Here is a 20,074-nt window from a genome sequence, read left to right as displayed (position 1 = left end):
ATGTCACCATGACATTCTGACTGATAAAACAGAAAATCAAGGGAGCACAACTGTTTTCCATGCAAGTTTCAATTTGTACCTAAATATTGTGGTATTATTGGCTTGTCTGTCTAGTTATGTGGAACTTAAAGATGACAATTGTTACAGAATACAGCTTAATTAACAAAACTGCTTCTCAGTTCAAACCCGAACTGGTTCTCAGAAATCCACAGAGAACTTGAACCACGAGCCAAGAAGAAGAGGTGGGGAAGGATGGGGAAGCTGATTTTGCAGGCAGAAAACCTCTTGAAAGCCAGATGCTGAAGAGGTTCACTGAGACATTACTAAATCCAACAATGCATGAGGATGACTGGTTTTCTTACAAATTTCCGAGGATCAAAAGGCATTGTCACATGAGTGATGTGAGATTAGAGTATCTTTTATCTGTAACTCCCTGCGTAGATGAACTCTGACCAAAATACCAACTGAAATAATTTTACACAAGTACAGTTTTAGGATTTAGAGTGCCTTTTCCCTACCTAATGTAAACGCTCTGTAACAGACAGAAGCTATTCCAAAAGTAGTACTTTAAATCCTGAAAAACAGCATCCAAATCCAAGTGTTATAATGACAGAGCTGCAGAGGAACAGTTATAACAAAGTAGTTTGGACCACACGTTACCACAGATGCAAGCCACGACTGGATCCCCTGCTGGAACAGAAGGTGAGGTCAGTAGATGGCAGTATGAAGCATCTTATTGGTAAAGAGATCAGTTTGTCAATACTTGAAGAAACGAGCTCTTTGCTGGCTACCTTTGCCAGCAAAAAGAGATTTTCTCCTTAGTGATTTCTCTTTCTCAGCTTTAGTATCAGGGTGAAGTCCAGTAAGACTAAATGCAGTCTGTATTTAGTATGGGTATTTTTATCAGCACTGATTTTCAGGAAAGAAAAACAAACATAGCATCTGTTGTGACTGACGGTGAAAAAGACGACTGCCTACACTTTAAGTCAGAAGCAAGAATGCCATGCAGGTGGATAAATCCAACCTGAAGTAAAACTCAGCTGGGATTCAAACACAGCAATGAGCTCCACTTTTCTTTTCAGAAAATTTATCCTCCCCTTGCTCATTTACAAAGTTGAGAAATTCTGGACAAGCGTTTGCACTCAGAACATACAAAGTCACTTCTCTGCCAATCTAAGAGCACTTGAAAATTGCCCAGTATTTATGATTGAGAAATGACTTGCTCCATGCATGCTTTCTTCATCTTGCCTCAGACTTAGACCACATCTTACTTGTCTGAAGTTCAGACTGAAGGAACAAGGTGTACAGTACAAACTCCAAACAGGACAGGAAGGTTTTCCTGGTGAAAGGACAGACTAAATTCTCAAGAGGACGGAAAAGGTGACACTCCGCAAGCACTAGTTCATGTACTTCTCCAGTTCATTGTTGAAAGTACAGAAGACTTATTTTGCTTTACTCACTTATCAAGAAAGTTGAAGCTAATAGAGTTCATTAATGCTGATATACTTGAAGATGTATCTTCTCTAATTACTGTACATCAGCAGATGGGTCCTATGCAGTGTTCATTTCAGTCATGAGAAGGATGGCCTACAGCTCACTGGTTCATTATTAAAAGGAAGAATAGAGTTTTATTTATATTACTAGTCCTACACAGAAGAACTACATAGCTTTATTTATATTATTTATGACACAGTGTTCATTCAAGTTCCCTATCCTCTAAACTAGCAGTAAATTAAAACTAAAGACGAGTTATTTTGAATGTGTTTTATTATCTTGAATCTGAAAGCTTAATAAGCCAAAACATTAAAAGGATTCTGAAAAGTGTAATTCAGCTTTCTCTTCTTTAAATAATTTGCTGGAACCATACATAAAAAAAAAAAAAAAAAGGCATTTCCATAAACTTTTTTTTTTTTTTTTTTTTGATATAACGTCATTCACAGAATAGACTATTTATATCACATCTCCCAGTGATCTCCTGAACAAGCACCCTGACTGCACAATGTCTGACTGATGGAGCGGTATTGCCCAAAGATGCCACTGTGCAGTATTTTAAAATGCTTGTTTCTACGGACTACAGAGATGTGCAGAACACTGTGCTGGTATACTACCTGCTACAGCTCACATTCAGGAGAGATCCTGGAAGGTATGATCAGGAAATCAGGCTGGGAAAGAAAGACTTCGGGGAAGAAGATGAGAGAGGAGCCTGAAATTGTGATTGCAACCAGTTAAAACAAACAAGCAAAATGTCATGAGTGCCTGGAGATGTGCAGAAAAGATTACCCATGAATTAAAAGGGAAAAAAACATCAAACCCACTGCAGCTGAAATAGCCTACGTCTTCAGAAATTAAAGGTTAGCAGAAAAACATCTAGGTGAACATAAGTCTCAGAAAACACTTTCAGTATAAATAACCTAGATAATCTTGAAAGAACTTGGTTTCCAAAGGGAGTTTAGTTAATTTTAAAGAGGCATAAAAATGTCAGAAGGATAAATGAAAAAGGTATTATTGTTGACTAAAATAATTCAATGGAATTTCTTTATTTGAATTTTCCTCCTGTTTGTGAAGAGACTGAACAATTTTTTGGCTTTAGGCACCAATTTGATTTGGGAACACAAAGAGTATATTTCACTTCTGAATTGGACTCAAAACAAATCCTATACAGTGCCACTGCTTTCCCAGAACTTAAAAGACCACCTGCTGCCTACAAGGATTATAAATCAGTTTAAGCACAAAATACAGCTTGATTTTTCAGAAGTTCAAGAAAGCCGATACCTCGTCTGTTTGTGAAAGATCTTGGAATACAGTAAGCAGAGCTGTAGCTGTAACTACAATTATAGTTGCAACAGAATAAGTATTCAAAACTAAGGCCCTCTAAATATCTACAAAAGCCCTTAAGTCAATTCATTACTGATACAGTAAGTGACAACACTTGTGTTTGGCAGACAGTACAACTGGGAGTCCTGACAAATCTAATTAACAGCACATCAGGGGCACTTAGTTTATCCTTTATATACAGTGCCAATAGCGAGTGTATAATGAGAAAAGAAGCTTACACATTAGTGGGACTTCACTAATTGGTCACCAAGTCCTGATTAAGCCAGGCTTCATATATAATTATTGAAGTTCAAAACAGTTAAGCTACTAAATAATTTCTAAACTAGATAAGTATAAATGACTAATAAGATGACGACAATAGAAATACATAACCATGCTTTCCTTGAATTACTTGCTACTTCTATAGCCCTAGTCCAAAACATGTCAACCCTTTAAATAATTATCTTTTAAAAATTGGCAAGTGTGAAAAATAGTGTTTCAATTACATTAAATAATGTAAACATTTGGAGTACATGTAGGCATTCCAGTAACCTTATATGTGCACATATTTGTATACAAAATAAATGTTGCCTGCAAATAAGTACCAGAAGAGAAAGTTTTGCAAAATGCAGCAATTAGAGATGAGAAGAACATTTTTATATAACTTTGTTTGCATTCATCACACCAGCAAAATGATCTTGTATCTATAAAATTCTAGAGAAAACTGATTTGCATTTTTATCTACCAGTGTATTTCACCATACACCCCAAACTGGTGAAACTGGTGACCTAAACAGTACAATTAGATACCTGTGAAAAAACATACCTCCTGCATATCCTGGTTTTCTCAAAATCCTATACAGAAACAGTAGTTATAAATATATGATGAAAATGCATGGATTCAGAGTATTCCAGAGGAGAAAAAAAAAATCTAGAGTTTCAGGCACCTCACCAAAATAACATCTGTGAAAGCTCCATGATACTCAGTGACAGCACCTTGAATATTTCAACTGCCTCAAGTACAGAATAGGAAAAAAGGCTATCTTTAGAGGCCAGAGGGTATATTTCCTTCCCAAGGCAGAAAGGGTAAGAATTCTGCTAACATTTCATTTTGAACTGGTAGAGGTCTGTCAGCAGTGCCTTGCTTCCTTGCTGGAAACTCCTCAGAAGCCAAAGTGGAGATTACAAACGTCCTTTTCCAAGGCTCCTGAATGCCAGGATGCCACCCTCTGCCTCACAGCCTCCTGCCTCGCACCAAGCTGCCCATATTTTAGAATTGCTCCATGAATTCAGGGACCCACATCTTATATTGTCTCTGCCAGAGATAGGCAGGCACTCCAAAACTTATAGTGCACTCCAAAACATAGTGCGAATACCACAATAAATTTCATTTGGCAAGCAAGCAACAGTCTCATTTTGAGATAACGCTGCATCCACACAAAGAAGCAACTGCAATAATATAAACCCTGCTATCAAGACAAGGGTAGACTTGCAAAGATGGAATTTCAAACTCACGTCTATCAGCAAAATGTAAAATATCGCAGAACTGAGCAACAAACGGCACACTTATCAACATCCCTTACATTTTATCTTGGCTGCCTGGCTCAGTTCCATACTTTCAGCAAACAACTGTGTAAGACATTCTCCAGCATCATGAATTAGCTGAAGTGGATACAGGCAGCATACGAGAAGCACCGCTTCTATGACATCTTACCAGTGACCCCACGTTGGGAGTCTTTCTATTGTTCCCAGGACTTTATTTTGATTGGCAAGGGTCAATGAATCTGAGGAATCGGTGCCTGAGGTTGTTTTGCCACTGTTTTTTCCTGCTCTTACCCCAGGGGAGGAAGATGAAAAGGTTGGGTCATTATGAAGAAAGTACAGTCCTCAGCAAAGGTTGCTACAGGTACACAGCTCTAGATTCTTGTTTCATTTACTGAAGGCCAGCCATAAAACAATGTAGGTGGCTACATGCCAAAACACACAGCAGTGCAGAGATAATGCAAGCTGGGTAGTGTATTTAATACACTCAATGAAAATTTTACTGTATGCGCTGAGACAGTTCTTACTGCCTTTTTCAAAACATTATTATTTTCGTTATTAAATGAAAAGTATCAGGAGATTGAATAAAGAATACTACTAAATTTATAGCTTATCTAAGAATTACCTTGGTAATAAAACACGTGAAGGCTTACAGTCCAAACCACTTTTTTCCTGCAATGTGCTAGCATCTTCAATCAAGTTTTACATGCAATATTCTTGAAATTTGATACAATCAAAGGTTACCAGTAGCATACATCCACAACAAATAACAGTAATTAGCAATTATTATTTGAATATAGTTTTTCCAAATTATCTTAATTATATCCTTAAGTATCCCTAATTAATTGCTTTACTGTCTATATAAAATATTTATTGTACATATAAATTGTTTGAATAATATACTTGAATATAGTTTAAATATATTAAAATGTTTTAGAACATTATTAATATAAACATATTGATATAAGAGCTTTTGCTTAAGAATGCATGTGAAAACATGTACTTCACATTCTATTTTATATCTTATTCCTTCTGCTAAAATATGAATACAGACTGCATTCCCATGGCTACATTACCCAATATTTCAGAGCAGGTACAAATGAAATCAGCTTTAGTACACAAGGTTGCAATATAATTAAAAAAAAAAAAACAAAAAAAAAAACCACACAATATAAGCTTGGCATATGAATTTTGCTGAAACCCTAAGACTGAGAAAAAAAGATTACCACTACTTTTCAGAATTTAAACCTTGGAGGTACAAAAACATTTGTCTGGGAAGTAAGCCTGTTCTCGAACCAAAATAGAAAAGCCTACTTTTTCGAGGGTAGGAACAATTTTTGGAAAATATGCAGTATTTCTTACCACCCAGTAGTTCTATCTCATTAATATGAGAAGTAAGCAATAATCATACCTGATTTAGAATTAAAATCAGGTTGATTTTTATTTTCTTTCCTTGTCTTTTCCTCAGACACAACAGTGTTCATTGGCTACACTGTGAAGATGTATTATTGGAGTACCAGTATCTTCCAGAAATGCATACAATCACATTACTCAAATCTTTTCTTAACACTGTTAAAATACAAATACATAAATAAGATTATAGAATTAAAACAGTTTAAATAGCTTGGTTTTGCCAAATTGAAGAACGTAAAAAAAAAAAACCCTCCAGTTCTAATTGAAGCACTGTCATTGCACTGGAGCAGACTATACATGCACAATCAATCAATTACCATTTCTCAGCTGAGGAATTCAAATCCTATTAAAAATCTAACTAGATCAGTTAAACTTGTTTCACCATGCTCTTACTGAATTATGTCATCATTTAATGAATCACCTTGATACCATTTGCCAGAAGACATAATCTGGGCAACGTCATGTGCCAGAACCAAGCCTCCGTATCAGATTCAGACAAGGTGCTCCAGCCTTAGACAAGCACCAGTTCCACTGGTTTCCAGTTCCTCCCAGCACAGCACTGCAGTTTTTTCTCCAGGGCTCACTAAAACTGATGTTTTCAGATGAAGATACTGACTGACCGGCATTCCTAGCATGATGGAAAGAGAAAGCACCTTGCAATGTTATTTGTGAGCAATGCTGAATATCATTGTTGGTATCACTGATCCCAATATTTCTTGGATAAGTCCTATGACTACTCCTAGGAAACTGAAGGCATTGAAAACTTCCAGGATCTCAAAGAGGAATCTGTGCTTAAGGTGGATACAGTCTTCAGGTTTCAATGGCACTCGATAGCACACCGTTTTGATGCTTGCAAAGAGACGAATACAGCTATTGAGCAAAATGGATATGGATGTACTCTGAACTCCATTAAACTGGTACAAGGGACTTAGGATAATGTATTTATGAAGACACTGCCCATGAGCTCCTAATTTAAACAGTTCTATGAGCATTTACACGAGGATGTCAATCAACTGTCTTACGGAACAGTAACAAACCAAAAACCTGCTCTGAAACTGAAATTAAAGAACTATTTTTCATTGCAGCCTAACTGTACTTCCACTCTTCTACCTGCACAGAGGGCAGAATGGCTACCTAAACATCATCGTTTTCAGATTTCTCACCTTTTAAGGAGAAAAACAAATTTGACTTCAAAATACTTCACTGATGGAACTTTTTTCCTCTTAACAATAAGAAAAACTAACAGTCTTCAGAAAAAGGAGTTGACCCATCAGTTACTTAAGCAATTTAAAAATAGCTTAACTTACGTTAAGTTGTTCACACAATTCACTAAAAACTATTTTCTTTCTCAATTTTCTATTACACACCAAGAAAACAGATACTGAAATAACTAGTGAAGATCCTTGCATAAGGTGGTCATAGGATTTTATTTTTTCTTTTTTTTATCAGTAACACATTAAAAATTTTATGGCAGTGTTTTCAGAACCCACAACCCCAATACAGTAATTGGGAAGTGATTGTGAATAGATACTGACGATGAGTTTTCACCACACAGTGCAAAGAGCAATTCCTTGTATCAGACAAATTCTGTAAATTACAAACATTATCTCCTTTAGGAAGTTCTGAAGATAAATAAAGCTTAATATTTTCCAGCAGTCACTTGGAAACATATTTAGACACACGCTGCTGTAGAACAGACAATAAAACATGTAGTATTATTTAGGAAGAGACACATAATATTAAATGATGCTACCAACAAAAAGAGAGCTCAGGAAAGAAAACCCACAAGCACAACACTAAGTTTCCTGTCAAAAGCATCTGGTTCCCACTGTAAGCAAAACAATTGCATATGGATCTGTAACTCCCTCTGCTGTTCCCTCGCTTCTGAAAAGAGTGGAAAAACTCATCTTGCCTACTGGTTCTCATGCCTTCTCAGAGGGTCATCTGCTGTTCTTAGACCTCCTTTTCACATCTCAGGACTACGTAGGTCACGGCCACTGCCATGCTCCACTTCATTTTTGATTCCATTCTAAAATCACACAACTCTTCGCCATTCTCCTTTAATGCCATTCACGAAAATCACAAGCCCTGAATGATTACTCCTTGAATGATACTTCTTGAAAACCACCTGCCTGAGTTCTGCTCTCTCCTTATGCCCCTCTCAAGACTTTTCAAGTATATTTCTGTAATGAAGTTAGGAACTCAGGCTGTTCAAAATCTGAGATGACTACACCTTTGCCACGAGTATAAGAACAAATTACAGAACCATTTGTATTTCTTTGCCTGAATGACATTTGCTCGTTTTTTCCTCCATTCAAGAAGGGGAAAAAATGTTCATTCTATAAACATATATATAAAATATATATGCTTGTACATATATCTCTTCCCTCTTTCAAGGGCAATACTGCATTCATTTTCAACATAGATTACATGTTCTCAGAAACCAACTTAATTAATGTACATAGGTGTAACTTATTTCTAGTATTTCATATATTAACATAGGTTTAGCTACTGTGTTTTCACATACCACTTTTTTGTGGTCATGAAGGTATTATCCACAGTGCTAGAATACCTAGAGACCTCCAGCTGGCCTCTTCTTCCTGCAACTGCTCTTTATTGTATTATCTACTACAAGCTGCTGCTTAGAACCAAGGTTTCACAAATAATTTATATGGAACCAATGTGAATAAGTTAATTTGTGTAAGATCACTTATTGTGCTGTACTGAGACCGAGTATAAGGAAAAAAGCACAAGAGATTAAATAAAGTCAGGAAAAATTACTCCCCAAAGCCTTCTGATATTTGCTGCTACTGTCTGAAATAGACTCTACTGCCAACCTCTGCAGTTTTTACTGCCATCTTTCAGTAAGATTAGCCAACTCCTGTGATACAGATACTGCAGAAAAATCACCAATCTCGAATTAGGCCATAATTATATTGCTAAATAAATGCTCCTAAAAATGTTGTGTATCCATAGGATCTATAGTGACAGTTACTTCATGAAGAAAACAACAATCAGTATCTTCTTCAAATCAGGAGTCTACCCTTCAGCCCTAAAATTCTGTAGAGAAGTCCCTTTATATACAGTAATAATTCAAATATGGTTTATAAGTTCAATGTTAATTCATTTTTTGTACCATGTTCCAGAGAAGATATACTTATGTGCATATTGTACATACATTTACAAACAAATGTAATGATCCCCTACAGATCACCCAGCTTACAAATGATCTGGTATTTCACAGATGTAAATAAGACACAGAACCTGCGAGTTTACAAAATTCTGAAGTAATGATCCCTTCCATGCCAGTGCTGCTGCTGTTTGGCAGACAGTCTACTGTATCAGATGCTTCAGTTTTCAGACTGACGCACGCCAGGAGTAAATATTAGATTCACAAATGCATTTAATTTGTTTTTATCAACTTCATTGCAGCCTTAGAGCGAAAAACTTTTGCTGAAAGAAATTGTCTCCCTTTTCCAGGATCTAGTACCAAACCACTTCTGGTGCCACTTTAGGGAACTAATCTTCCAGAAAATTAAACTAGATATTGGTGCGATTAAAAAAAAAAAAAAAAAACAGAAAACATGAGGGGGGAGGGGTTACATACAGTCAGGACATATAAAGGCATGGATAAAACCGGATGTTTCAACAGCTTCTTGTCATTAGGACAAAAGGGAAATCACAAAGGTTATAAATACACAGTGTAAGCCTACTAAGGTACGAAGAGCTTAAGTAGTGCAAAAGAGAATTTCACATGCTAAATTAATGCTTTCAGTTTTTAGAAAGACAAATTCATGTTTAATTACCACATTGTATCTTAAGAATAACTTCTGTTTAGATGTATCCAGTTAACACAAATTCTGTGACAGAATGAAGCCAATGGTTTGTAATAGCTCACTGTAACAGCAGACAGTTCTGTTGTAAGATAATACAGTGAGATAAAGAGATGAGAAGCAGACGGTATGGCCTACAGAATGATCTCCACCTGTACCTATAGATGCCCTCAGACACGCTGTGACCAGCTACACTGGATGAAGAAGTTGCCACCCCACTTCATCTCCACTTGCTCATTACCTTCAAATCTCCCAGCATAACTGCATGTTTAGTCACTTCCTAACCCAGTTCTGTCAAAATGATTCCCGTTAGAAAATCTGTGTTTCAGCTTAACTCAGATTATTTTTGACAGAATTTGTTTAGCGGATGACTATAAATGCAAGTACCAGAAGATCTGAGAACATTGTAACCTTTAGAGCTAGGAGAGGAAATAGCAATGAGCAAGTGGAGACAGTTACCCCTTTCCAGGCTTCTGTAGCTGCAAGAGCAGCACATTCATCAGCCATAAAAGTCCAACCTGTCAGTCTGCCTCATCAGTGAAAACTGTATATCAAGGCTGGAAACTGTAAATAAAAGAAGTAAATCTATAAGTAAATCTATAGACTACTTATTTTACTGCTTAAAATTTCAGGTTGGGGTTAATTGTCCAGAAATTCCAGAAGATGTTTAAATAATTATCTGGAATGCTGTTTTATGAGTAACAGACATGCTATTCAAAACCTATCAAGAAGTGTGACCTTTCTATAAGCTTAATGGGCAAATACTATCCTCACCTTCTTATCTCAATTTATCATCACTAACAAAACCAAAACTAATTATTTTCAGTGAATTATTGAGGTGAATAGTGATTGTGTTTTTCCTTGTTATATGAAAAAGGAAATGGAAAACTACCATCAGAAGGCAACAAATTATCAGTATGTGAAATACAACACTGACAGGAAAAGTACTTGCTACATAGATCACCTTACCTTTTATTAACAGGCTTCTCATCCTTGTCATAGGGTCTTATGAACCATTTTCCAATTCTCACGAAGTTTTTATCCATCAAGCACCTAGAAAATAATTACATCAACAATTAATAACTACATCTTAAAATGTAATTAAAAGCAATCTTTGAAGACTGTCAATTTAAGAGATTAAACAGCTGATTTTCCATCATACTGAAATCAACTCTGTTACTTTTGGGTTCAGCATTCCATTCAATTTCTCCACTTCCTGTTTTCCCACGAGTCACAGCACAACCACTGTCCAGTCTCACCGATGCTGATCTCCACACACACATTCCGCCCCATCTTTGACAGAATCCCTTCCGCTCCATGCTACTCTTTTTGCTGAATGATCCATCGCTTTATTTTTCGAACCCCTCTTCCTGAACAAAGATGATTCATAACACATTTTCTACACTGATTTCACGATGAAGAATAATGTATTTTTGGCTTGTAAATGACATAATATAGCTTCCTGTAATTCATATGCCATTGTTAGTTTACATTAACCAAAATTAACAAAGAACCATTTTTTATTCACATGATCCACAACATTATTTCAGATAACTTAGATAATTGCTCTTTTCTCTGTCATAAAACTTTTCTTTAGCAAACATAATCCTATGTGACTAAATTCAGAACAACAAGTTGTCAGCATTCTGTGATACTGTTAGAAGTGCACAAGTTCTTTACAGAAACAGCAGGTTCTAACAGGCTCTGTGGCTTTAAAGAGAGCAGTGAGAATCCAAAGCAATCGATAATCATTTTAGGCTGACAAGTTATAGAAGTGCTTGATGACTGCCTAAGTCCACCTGTACCTATCAATCACACTAGCAATATGCTAAAACAATTTAAATATGCTTTTGTACCTTATATTTGCAGTTGAACATACAACCTAAAGGGATCACATACAGAAATTTGTTAGAAAGGCTTCTTTTTCGGTAAGGTAAATATTATGGTTTGAAAATTTTGAAGAATTGGTTGTTGCCAGTGGTTCATATTACAATATGTTTACAAATGGCAAGCATTACACAAGCTTTCCCTGCACATTTCATGTCTAAATATTATTTCATTCCTGGGATAGAAGAATTATAAATCTCCATTTACCAAAGTTTTTCAATCATTTATTTCTATAGCAGTAGCTAGAGAATAGCTAAAAAAAATAATCATATGAAGTGTTCTGGGAAAGCACATTCTTCAAAACTGAGAAAAACTGTATGACACATAATTTAAAACTTGCAAATCTAGTATAGATATATAGGAAACAGGCAACAGACAATGTAAGTATCAATACATTCTGAATTCTTTGGTATAAATTTGGCAGGGTTTTCGAAAATTAAAACTAAGCTGAAGAAAACTCTAAGAGCAGCATTTCTCATTTAAAGCAAAAAGAATCCAGTTCAATTGAATATACTAATATCTTTAACTGAAATGGGAAGCTAAACCAGGAGAGATCTGAAGACACGGATCTTGTGCTGACAGAAAAGAAAAGCGCTTCAGTAAGTGTTTCTCTAGGAAAGATTTGCTGTCTGAGAAAGTCTTTCACTGTCAGCACACTTTATAAAAACAAAGGAAGTCTGTAGTGCTTACATTAAATGCCTAAAGAAAATAACCTATACTAGCAAAAAAAAAAAAAAGTTATAAACTCCCTGCACATACACACACTTCAATGCCACATCATCATGTCTCAGGACAGCAGGTTTAACTGCCTCTAGCTAATAGTAATTTCCCAGCAAAGAGTCTTCATGTGTAGAGCTGGCCTTAAAAATCAGCCACCCCTTGCATGCTAAGCTAACTCTCAGGTTATTCAAAGTATAATCCCCTATGAAAGGGGAAGCATGATTGCAGAAGCATGGATCTCAAAGGTTTGTCCAAGTGAACAACTATCAACAGCATTGCTTTTTTTTTTTTTTTGTGCTATAGAAGTGTCCAGTAGTAACAAGAGCAGTAACAATAAGCAGTAATAATGAGTGTGAGTAAAAAAAAAAGATGCTGGTCATAAACCCCCAAATATACACTTAAAAGCAGTTATTTAATCATATGAAATAGAGACATAAAATACTTTGAACTCCTTGGCTCATTTCTGTAGTTAAGGCTGAGTTATATTTTCTTCATAAACAGTACAGCTGTTAAAGCATTTCACTGTCAGTTGACCTCCCATATTTCTGATTTTACTTTTCTAAGATAAAATGACCTGAGGAGGCTATACTAATGATTATAACATAGTACAGTAATATTTTAAGTATTATGTCCTCATATCTTTTAACATTTTCTAAATGGCAAGCCACCAAGACACCAGGGAGAGCAGACAACATACCTCTGGTCTTTACTCAGTTATACTGAATTCAGGGGCAGGCTGAAGGGGACAAAAGTAGCCTGAAATGTTTCTTCGTACCCTGTCACAGCCAACATGGGCTTGATTGAGGGGATTCTTATTTTTATTTATTGCCATTTATCAGGAACTTCTGATCACTAATTTGGGTGCTAAGAAAAAAAACAAGCTCCCCTCTCGTTCCTAGCCACAACTCTCCCCTTCGGCCCACAGAGGCCGACGCTCCGTAACAGGCCGAGCAACCCCGAGGAGCAATGGTGTTAACTGCTTGGAAAGCCCAAACCACCCCACTGAGAAACCTATGTCTTAGTCGGACATAAGAGGTTTCAGAGACAGGAAAATCCTGCCCTTCAGTAACTGTAAAATCAACTAAAAAAATTATTTCAAGCTAAGGCCACAGCCCTGTCACTTCCTGATAAGATCAAAAAGAAGTTCAAGACTTCTTGTTGATTAATCAAGCTTTTCCTAAGCACAGGATAAAATGGGTCTTTAAGAAAGAGAGAACAGTATTTCACTCTTTAATAAAGCCTGCACGCTTACTGCTGTTATTTTTAATGAAATGATTATGATGTTAAGATTTTGTATGGCAAAGAAAGCCGCCAAAAATGGGATAATTGTAAAATAAACTCAGCCTAAAATTGAGGTAGCTAATTTGATAGATATTTGGCAAACCACCATCCTCAGTCACCTTGCCAACTACTTCATTAGGATTACAAACTAAAGGGCTTCCCACCGGCCTCCACTGCGGCTCCTCTGTAGCATGAGGCTAACGCGGGGTTTCACCTCAGGAGCAGGCCGCCATGTTCTGCCCCGCAGCCACCACCAGCCCACAGCAAGGAACAGGGAACTTCAACGGCAAGAGGCTGAGCCCAGGGCACGTGTCTGCTCAGCCCAGGGGACACCCAGTACCACTATGAACACCCAGCACCGTGTGCCAGCCCGCACAATTTCAAAAGCTACTGCTGAAAGAGAGCTTGAAGGTGTTCTGTCAGCTGTGACTGAGCAACTTCACTAGCTCTGCCAACTGTTTTCAGTACAGTTTGTAGTTGTGGTTGATGTTTGCTTTGGAAATTCTGCTTCACGAGCTTAAAGTGTTCCAATAAATAAGAATATCCACTAGGAGCCGTGCTTTAAAAGCAAGTTGGCTGGGTACCACAGATCAATAAGCGTGTGTAAAATGTATTTTTCACTTACACACTGCAAAGTGACTAACAGAGATAGTGACCATTCCAGACTGGGAATTGAATTCCTGTACTTTTATTCACTTTGTTTTAAAGTAGTCTAGTCTGTTACTTGCATTAAAAATCCCCTAAAAAGACTGATAAACAGAAAAATACAAAATACAGCACCTAGTCCTACACCTGTGTAGGCAACTACTCAACTTGCTAGCAGGCACGAACAGGTAACTGATAGTCATGGGGAAGTTACTATGCTCGTGGAAACACAGCCTCATGAACGTAATGCAAATCTGATTACTAGTAAGTAGATCAAAGCAAGCAGTATACTAAATGAGACAAGATGAAAGTACTTTCAATTAGCTTGCTTTCAGAGAAAAATATTTACTGCTACATTCTGCAAAATTACTCTAACACAGAGATACAAGAGATGCATTACATTTTTTTTATTATTCTTATATATTAAAAGAAAAGCAGGAATAGCCTAGTGACACTTAATTCTGAGAAGATTTCCAAATATGTAACAAGAAGAGCTGAAATAGAACACAGAAAAGATGGTGTAGACCTGAAGAACTGCAACAACAGACACGGAATAAAATGAACAGTCTGGGTGCAGTGTCACACACTGAAGGACTAACAAGCTATTCTTCTGGATGCTTATAATCTGATAGCTAGGTTAAGAAAAAGCCTTAAGTATATTAATAAATCACAAAATAACTTTGCAGTCAAGCCATACATATACAATGATTTAAAAATGATTCAGACAAAAAGCTAGGTTATACTAGGGCAGTGAGACAGAACTGTTAAACTTCACCCTGAATATTGTGCACAAAGTTAGGTTGTAACATGCATGTAATTAGGATGACTGGAAGAATGGAATTAAGATCTTTTAATATCAGCTGTTAAGATACATACTATTCAACCTCAAAGGGGCTAGGGATGTGATATAATAATTCTATGCAAGTATCCTTCTCTGTAAGAAGGTATAAGTTATACATATTTTTAACCATTTGAAACAGTTCCCCAGCAAGAAGAATCTAAGCAGAAAAATATATTGATATTATTTATCGTACATTTAATTAATCTGCACAGACCTTTATGATACATTACCAGATTCAGTGACTTATGAGATCCATTTCTACCCTGCATTTCTCGTACTGAACCTCTGCCTCTAAAAAAGCTATTTTAAGATCGGTAATATAAATGGTCTATAAATATTTCATTTTTATATTTAAAATACTGCAGGATCTTGAGTGCGATAGAGAATTTCTTACCTTTCCAGAAGATTATGAATTGCTTTGAAGAGCAGGGTCCTACACTCATAGGAAAGTCCATTCTCCCACAATCCTTCTTCCACCACTACAAAAACATAAATGTCAACATGCTCAGAAGAGGGAAGTACAGACATTTCAATAAACACAACTCCAACATTTTTTATTTCCAACAGCAACATGTTTCATAAAGCTATTTCAATTATTGAACACTGCCAGACTAGATCTAGACGTTACTAGCTGAAGACCCCAACTTTGAATTTAAATCATAAGAAGAAAACATAACTATATAAAAGCAAACACATTTGTTGATAGTAAAAGTATTCAATATTAAAAGTGGAGGGGAGGAGTTCACGATCTTTCTTTGCTGACAGATTCTTTAGAATTTATGTGCAGATGCGGATAACGTGAATCGTTAAAGGAGTAAAATCAATTCATACAACTTAAGAAACATTAAGAACTCTGCCAAACTCTCACTCATATGCAATTGAAGTTCCTGCATTGTACTGACTGAAACTGCAATGAAAATACACAGCTGATTTTTATTCCAAAAATCAAAATTGAAAATTTGCTAACAGAGCTGCAAAAATTTATGAGTGTGAAAAAAAAGCTATTCATCTCCCTCAGTGGAATGGAGCATAAACTAGCCACCTGAATGAGTATCTGAAGGGTCTACAAACCTCAGAAATACCTGCTGTCCTCATTCTGCTGCTTTCGGATTCTAAAACTACCAAAAGTAAAAACATTTTTGGGATACCTGTTCTCGATTCTGTATCTCCTGGCTGAAAAAGATTTAATCTTAGCCACAGTGCAAAAGCAAATGATTAAATATCTTTGTCAAGGAGTATGGATTTGTTAATTGTCTGAGTTTTGTCATTTCAATTTAAGAGGAATACTCTGCAGATCTTAAGAAATGCAAACACAAAATTCTGCAGCATGTTAAGAACTGAACACTTAACACCCCTCCTTGGCCAATTTAAAGGATGAAACCTTCCAACAGCATGACTACCATGCAGAGATCGTTACCCAAGTGTAGTTTACTCTACATTAGGTGTTTAAAGCAAAGCTTCTAAGGAGTTTCTGCTGTATGTAAAATATTAAGATTGTCAACAGTCTTCAAACTGCAGCTTCAAAGCCTCAAAACGCATCATTGTTCATTATTTTGCTTCTTCTCCCAGTAACCTTAAGTCATATACCTCAAACAAGAAGAGGCACATTTTTTTGAACATGTAATGTTATGATATGCTAACACTGGTAACAGTGTCTCTCTTTTTACAGGATGAATAAGCCAAGGCTTTAGTACCTAAATCACCTTATCGAATACCACAGTTATTTTTTCAGAAGAATGAAAAAGCAGACTTGTGCTTCTGGGCAAAATCATAAGCCAAACATCTTTCCCTGTAAAACCATTAAAGTCCTTTTTAATGCTCGCAAAGGCTTACTATTACTAAATATGTAGTGTGCCGTAGACATCTAACTACACACTTCTTCACATGAACTCAGATTTAACTTTTAAAACAGTATTCTTAAAAAATCATGCATTTTGAGAACTGTTGATATGTCTATACATTTTGTAGCTACTGAAACCTAAGAAACTGCCTCATGAATGTCTTGCACTCAAAACCAACAGTTGTCAAGTATATACTGTGACATGTAGCTACTCATGAGAGATATCACACCTGATTTCATTCCTATGGAAACCCACACGTCAACACAATTCATTTTTTGTTTGGACAGAGCCACAAATATGGCAGAATTTGTACCAACAGTCAAAAGAAACTCACTTACATGGCACTGAGCAATTCTCAAGTTCCACACTTAATCCCATTAGAGCATCTGTGCCAGAAACAAGCATTGCATTTGCATTAAGAACCTCATGCAAAATGAGGACAGGAATCCATTCCACGTTTTCACAGGAAACTTCTCACAGCCAATTCTGGTGTTCCCAGTCATAACTCGCTGTCCATCTTTTCTTCTGTTCCAAAGTATTCACAACAGACTAATGGGCCCCAATTAAAGAACAGCTCCCGGAACCACTTTCTGCCAGTATAATTCTGCCATTTACTCCAGAAGAAATGAGTTCAGATCATACTGCTTTATAATTTCCAATGTAAAACAATTTTAACCCTACAGAACATCACTACCAAATTCATTAGGTACTTGGCACTGCCTGGATCGTTTTGCCCTGATCAGCTATGTGTGCTACACCTCCTCTGTGGGCTCTGTGGTCCCGCTCTTTTAATTAATACTTCCTTATCCCACTGAAAACGTTCACCTCACAAGCGAGAGCCCATACATGTGCCGGTTACCATGAAAATGGGGGCGAGTGGGATTAGGACTGCAGAATTTCACTTCCTCTCTGCTCTCTGGCTTCCTGATCCACTTTTCCTAAGAAAAGGGTTTAAATAACTGGAACAAATTACAGCTTCAAGATGCAAATGGTGACCAGTAACAGAACTTGGCAAAACACTAAAGCTTAGACTCTCTGCCATTTGCAAAGTTCCTCCCGTTGTAACAATAGATCTAGATTTTAGATGTTGAAGAATATTTTGAATTCCTTACACAAGATTGAAGACTAGGAAATAATCGTTGCTCTCTGTCTGTCTGCACAATGATTTGTAATGCTTTTAACACTTGGTGCTTTCAACTTAAGCCCTCCCCTCCAGTTTTTCAGCACTGCCTGGCAGCATTTTCAGGCACGCAGCTAAGAGAAAGCAGGTGCTACTCAGGTTCAGAAACAAGCTTGTGCCAAGCACCTATATCCTGTCCTGAAGGTATGCTCTGTTACTCTGGTTGAAACATTTCTCTTTAGAAGCAGCAAAGCTGGCGCTATACTACAGCTGTGAAAGCCATCTTACCTCCCCCCAAAAAATAATTTAGAGCAAGAACCAAGTTAAGACTGAATTTTAATAAGAGAAAAAGGATGAGAGAGCAGGTAAGTGCTTTTTCCTCCGTGGAAATCAGAGTTTGGAGAAGCAACAAAGCAAACAGGACAAAACTGCCAGCTTGTGGCTTTCAGACTGGGCTGACAACAGCAGGCTGGTGGAACAGACCAGTCTCTGAAGCCTGTGTGTCATTTCCTCCACCTTTAATGACTAACAGAGCCACCTTAATTTTTTTTTTTTCTCCCAATAGCTTTAAAAAAAATAGAATGAGAACAACAGCTAGTGTCCAATTCTCACAGTATCATAAGATTAACTCCTTCTTCCAAAATTAAATATCTACATTGTTTTTAAGGCCATCACTTTCCAGGACCTGAGTAGAGAACCATTATTGATGGGATCTGTTGTTTGCAGCAATCCCATTTTGAGTTGGTCATCAGACTGGGAGTCCTAGCCCCTTCCCACCTGTGCGATCTTGTGAGATCTACTGATACTCTACTGGGATAGACGCAGGTATCCCTATGCTTACGTGTGTCCTCCTGTATGTCTGTATATGCTAACAACCTTATCTCATCCTCTGCATATGTACACTTGTCCTTGGCTACTCTGAAACATGAGCAGCTCATCCTTTCCAGTAAAAACAGGCAGAGGAGTTTATCCCCTTCTCACTGTCGGTCCTGTGAGAGAGGTGGTTTAAACACTACATTTGTCAAAAATACGCAACATCTATTGTTTTGGTTTTTAAAATGAAATAACCTCCCAGAATAAACAACTTAATCTACTATTGCTCAGTCTCTACAGATCTGGATTCAGGGGCAGGGAGATAAAACCGTGGTATCTCTGCCATTAACTGGAACTCTATAAACTGCTTAGTTGAGATACTCAGTCTAACCGTCCTTACTACATCATTCTCACACTCTTTAAACCCCACAAAGATAAGAGAAAGCCAAAGAAGCATATGGATCTAAAGAGAAGTGTGAAATTTTCAACCTCAAAAAAAGATTCAATAGCCAGTTCCATACAAGAACATTGTGTTCACATCTGAAGAGAACTCATTGCTGTAATCCATACAAGAAAATGAAAATAGCCACTAGAATTTTCATGTAAAAGGTGATAAAGCACCAAAACCATGTTTTAATAGTTAAAATGGCAAAAAAAAAAACTTCTGTGTAAATTGCCATGGTGCTCTGTAGCAAAACCATAAGTTAGTTACAGCTGAGTACCTGCCAATTACCGTTATCCGAGGTATGTGTGCATACAGGATTAAGTTAAAAACCTTTTGCTTGCAACACCTGAAAGAGAACCCAACGTGCTGTTTCTCAAGTGAAGTTCCACAGAAAAAATGCTTTTTTATTTTCTCGTTGCTGAGACATTAACAAGAAAATCCAAAAAGGAAAAATGCGTATTTGGCAGTCATCATACTGGGTTATGACTGGGGGGCTAAGGATCTGCTGCTGGTCTCTACAGGACAGGAATTCATCAGTAGTCCTCACGTATAAAGCTTTTAAGTGTGTTTGTTATTTTGTTTTCACTGGCTCCAAAAATGAACAGAACATTTGTGCTGGTTTTTAACTTCACCCTTACAGATCAGATGTTAAATTAAAGGAAACTACAATAATTTAGACTCGTATTGTACATTTATAATTTAAACATACATTAATGAGCACCTTAGTTGGTTTGGAGTCTCTTTTTACTTTTAAATTATTGGAGTATTAAGGTCTTCAAAGTGTCCAACCATTTTTATGAAGCCAACCGTGTTCTCAAAAAAGCCATTATAAAAATTTCAAGGAGAAAAGTCACAGCAAAATATCAAAGCAAATACTTCA

At 36.9% G+C, this 20,074-nt stretch overlaps 1 protein-coding gene across 5 annotated transcripts in view; it reads right to left on the bottom strand.

Moving 5' to 3' along the window:
- MED13L (mediator complex subunit 13L) overlaps positions 1-20,074 on the bottom strand; it is a 191,721-nt gene that overhangs the window by 82,710 nt on the left and 88,937 nt on the right. For all 5 annotated transcript variants that reach the window (XM_082774462.1, XM_082774463.1, XM_082774464.1 and 2 more), the window contains 2 exons: positions 15,370-15,454; positions 10,571-10,654 (listed from right to left, as the gene is read on the bottom strand). In XM_082774462.1, the coding sequence (XP_082630588.1) occupies positions 10,571-10,654; positions 15,370-15,454 (169 nt within the window). The remainder of the gene's footprint in view (positions 1-10,570; positions 10,655-15,369; positions 15,455-20,074) is intronic.

Source organism: Aythya marila (genome assembly GCF_965140915.1).
Source record: "Aythya marila genome assembly, chromosome: 17".
In the NCBI taxonomy this organism is placed as follows: domain Eukaryota; kingdom Metazoa; phylum Chordata; class Aves; order Anseriformes; family Anatidae; genus Aythya; species Aythya marila.
Note: the sequence above shows the minus strand (reverse complement) of the source record. Positions and strands in the feature narration are given on the sequence as shown.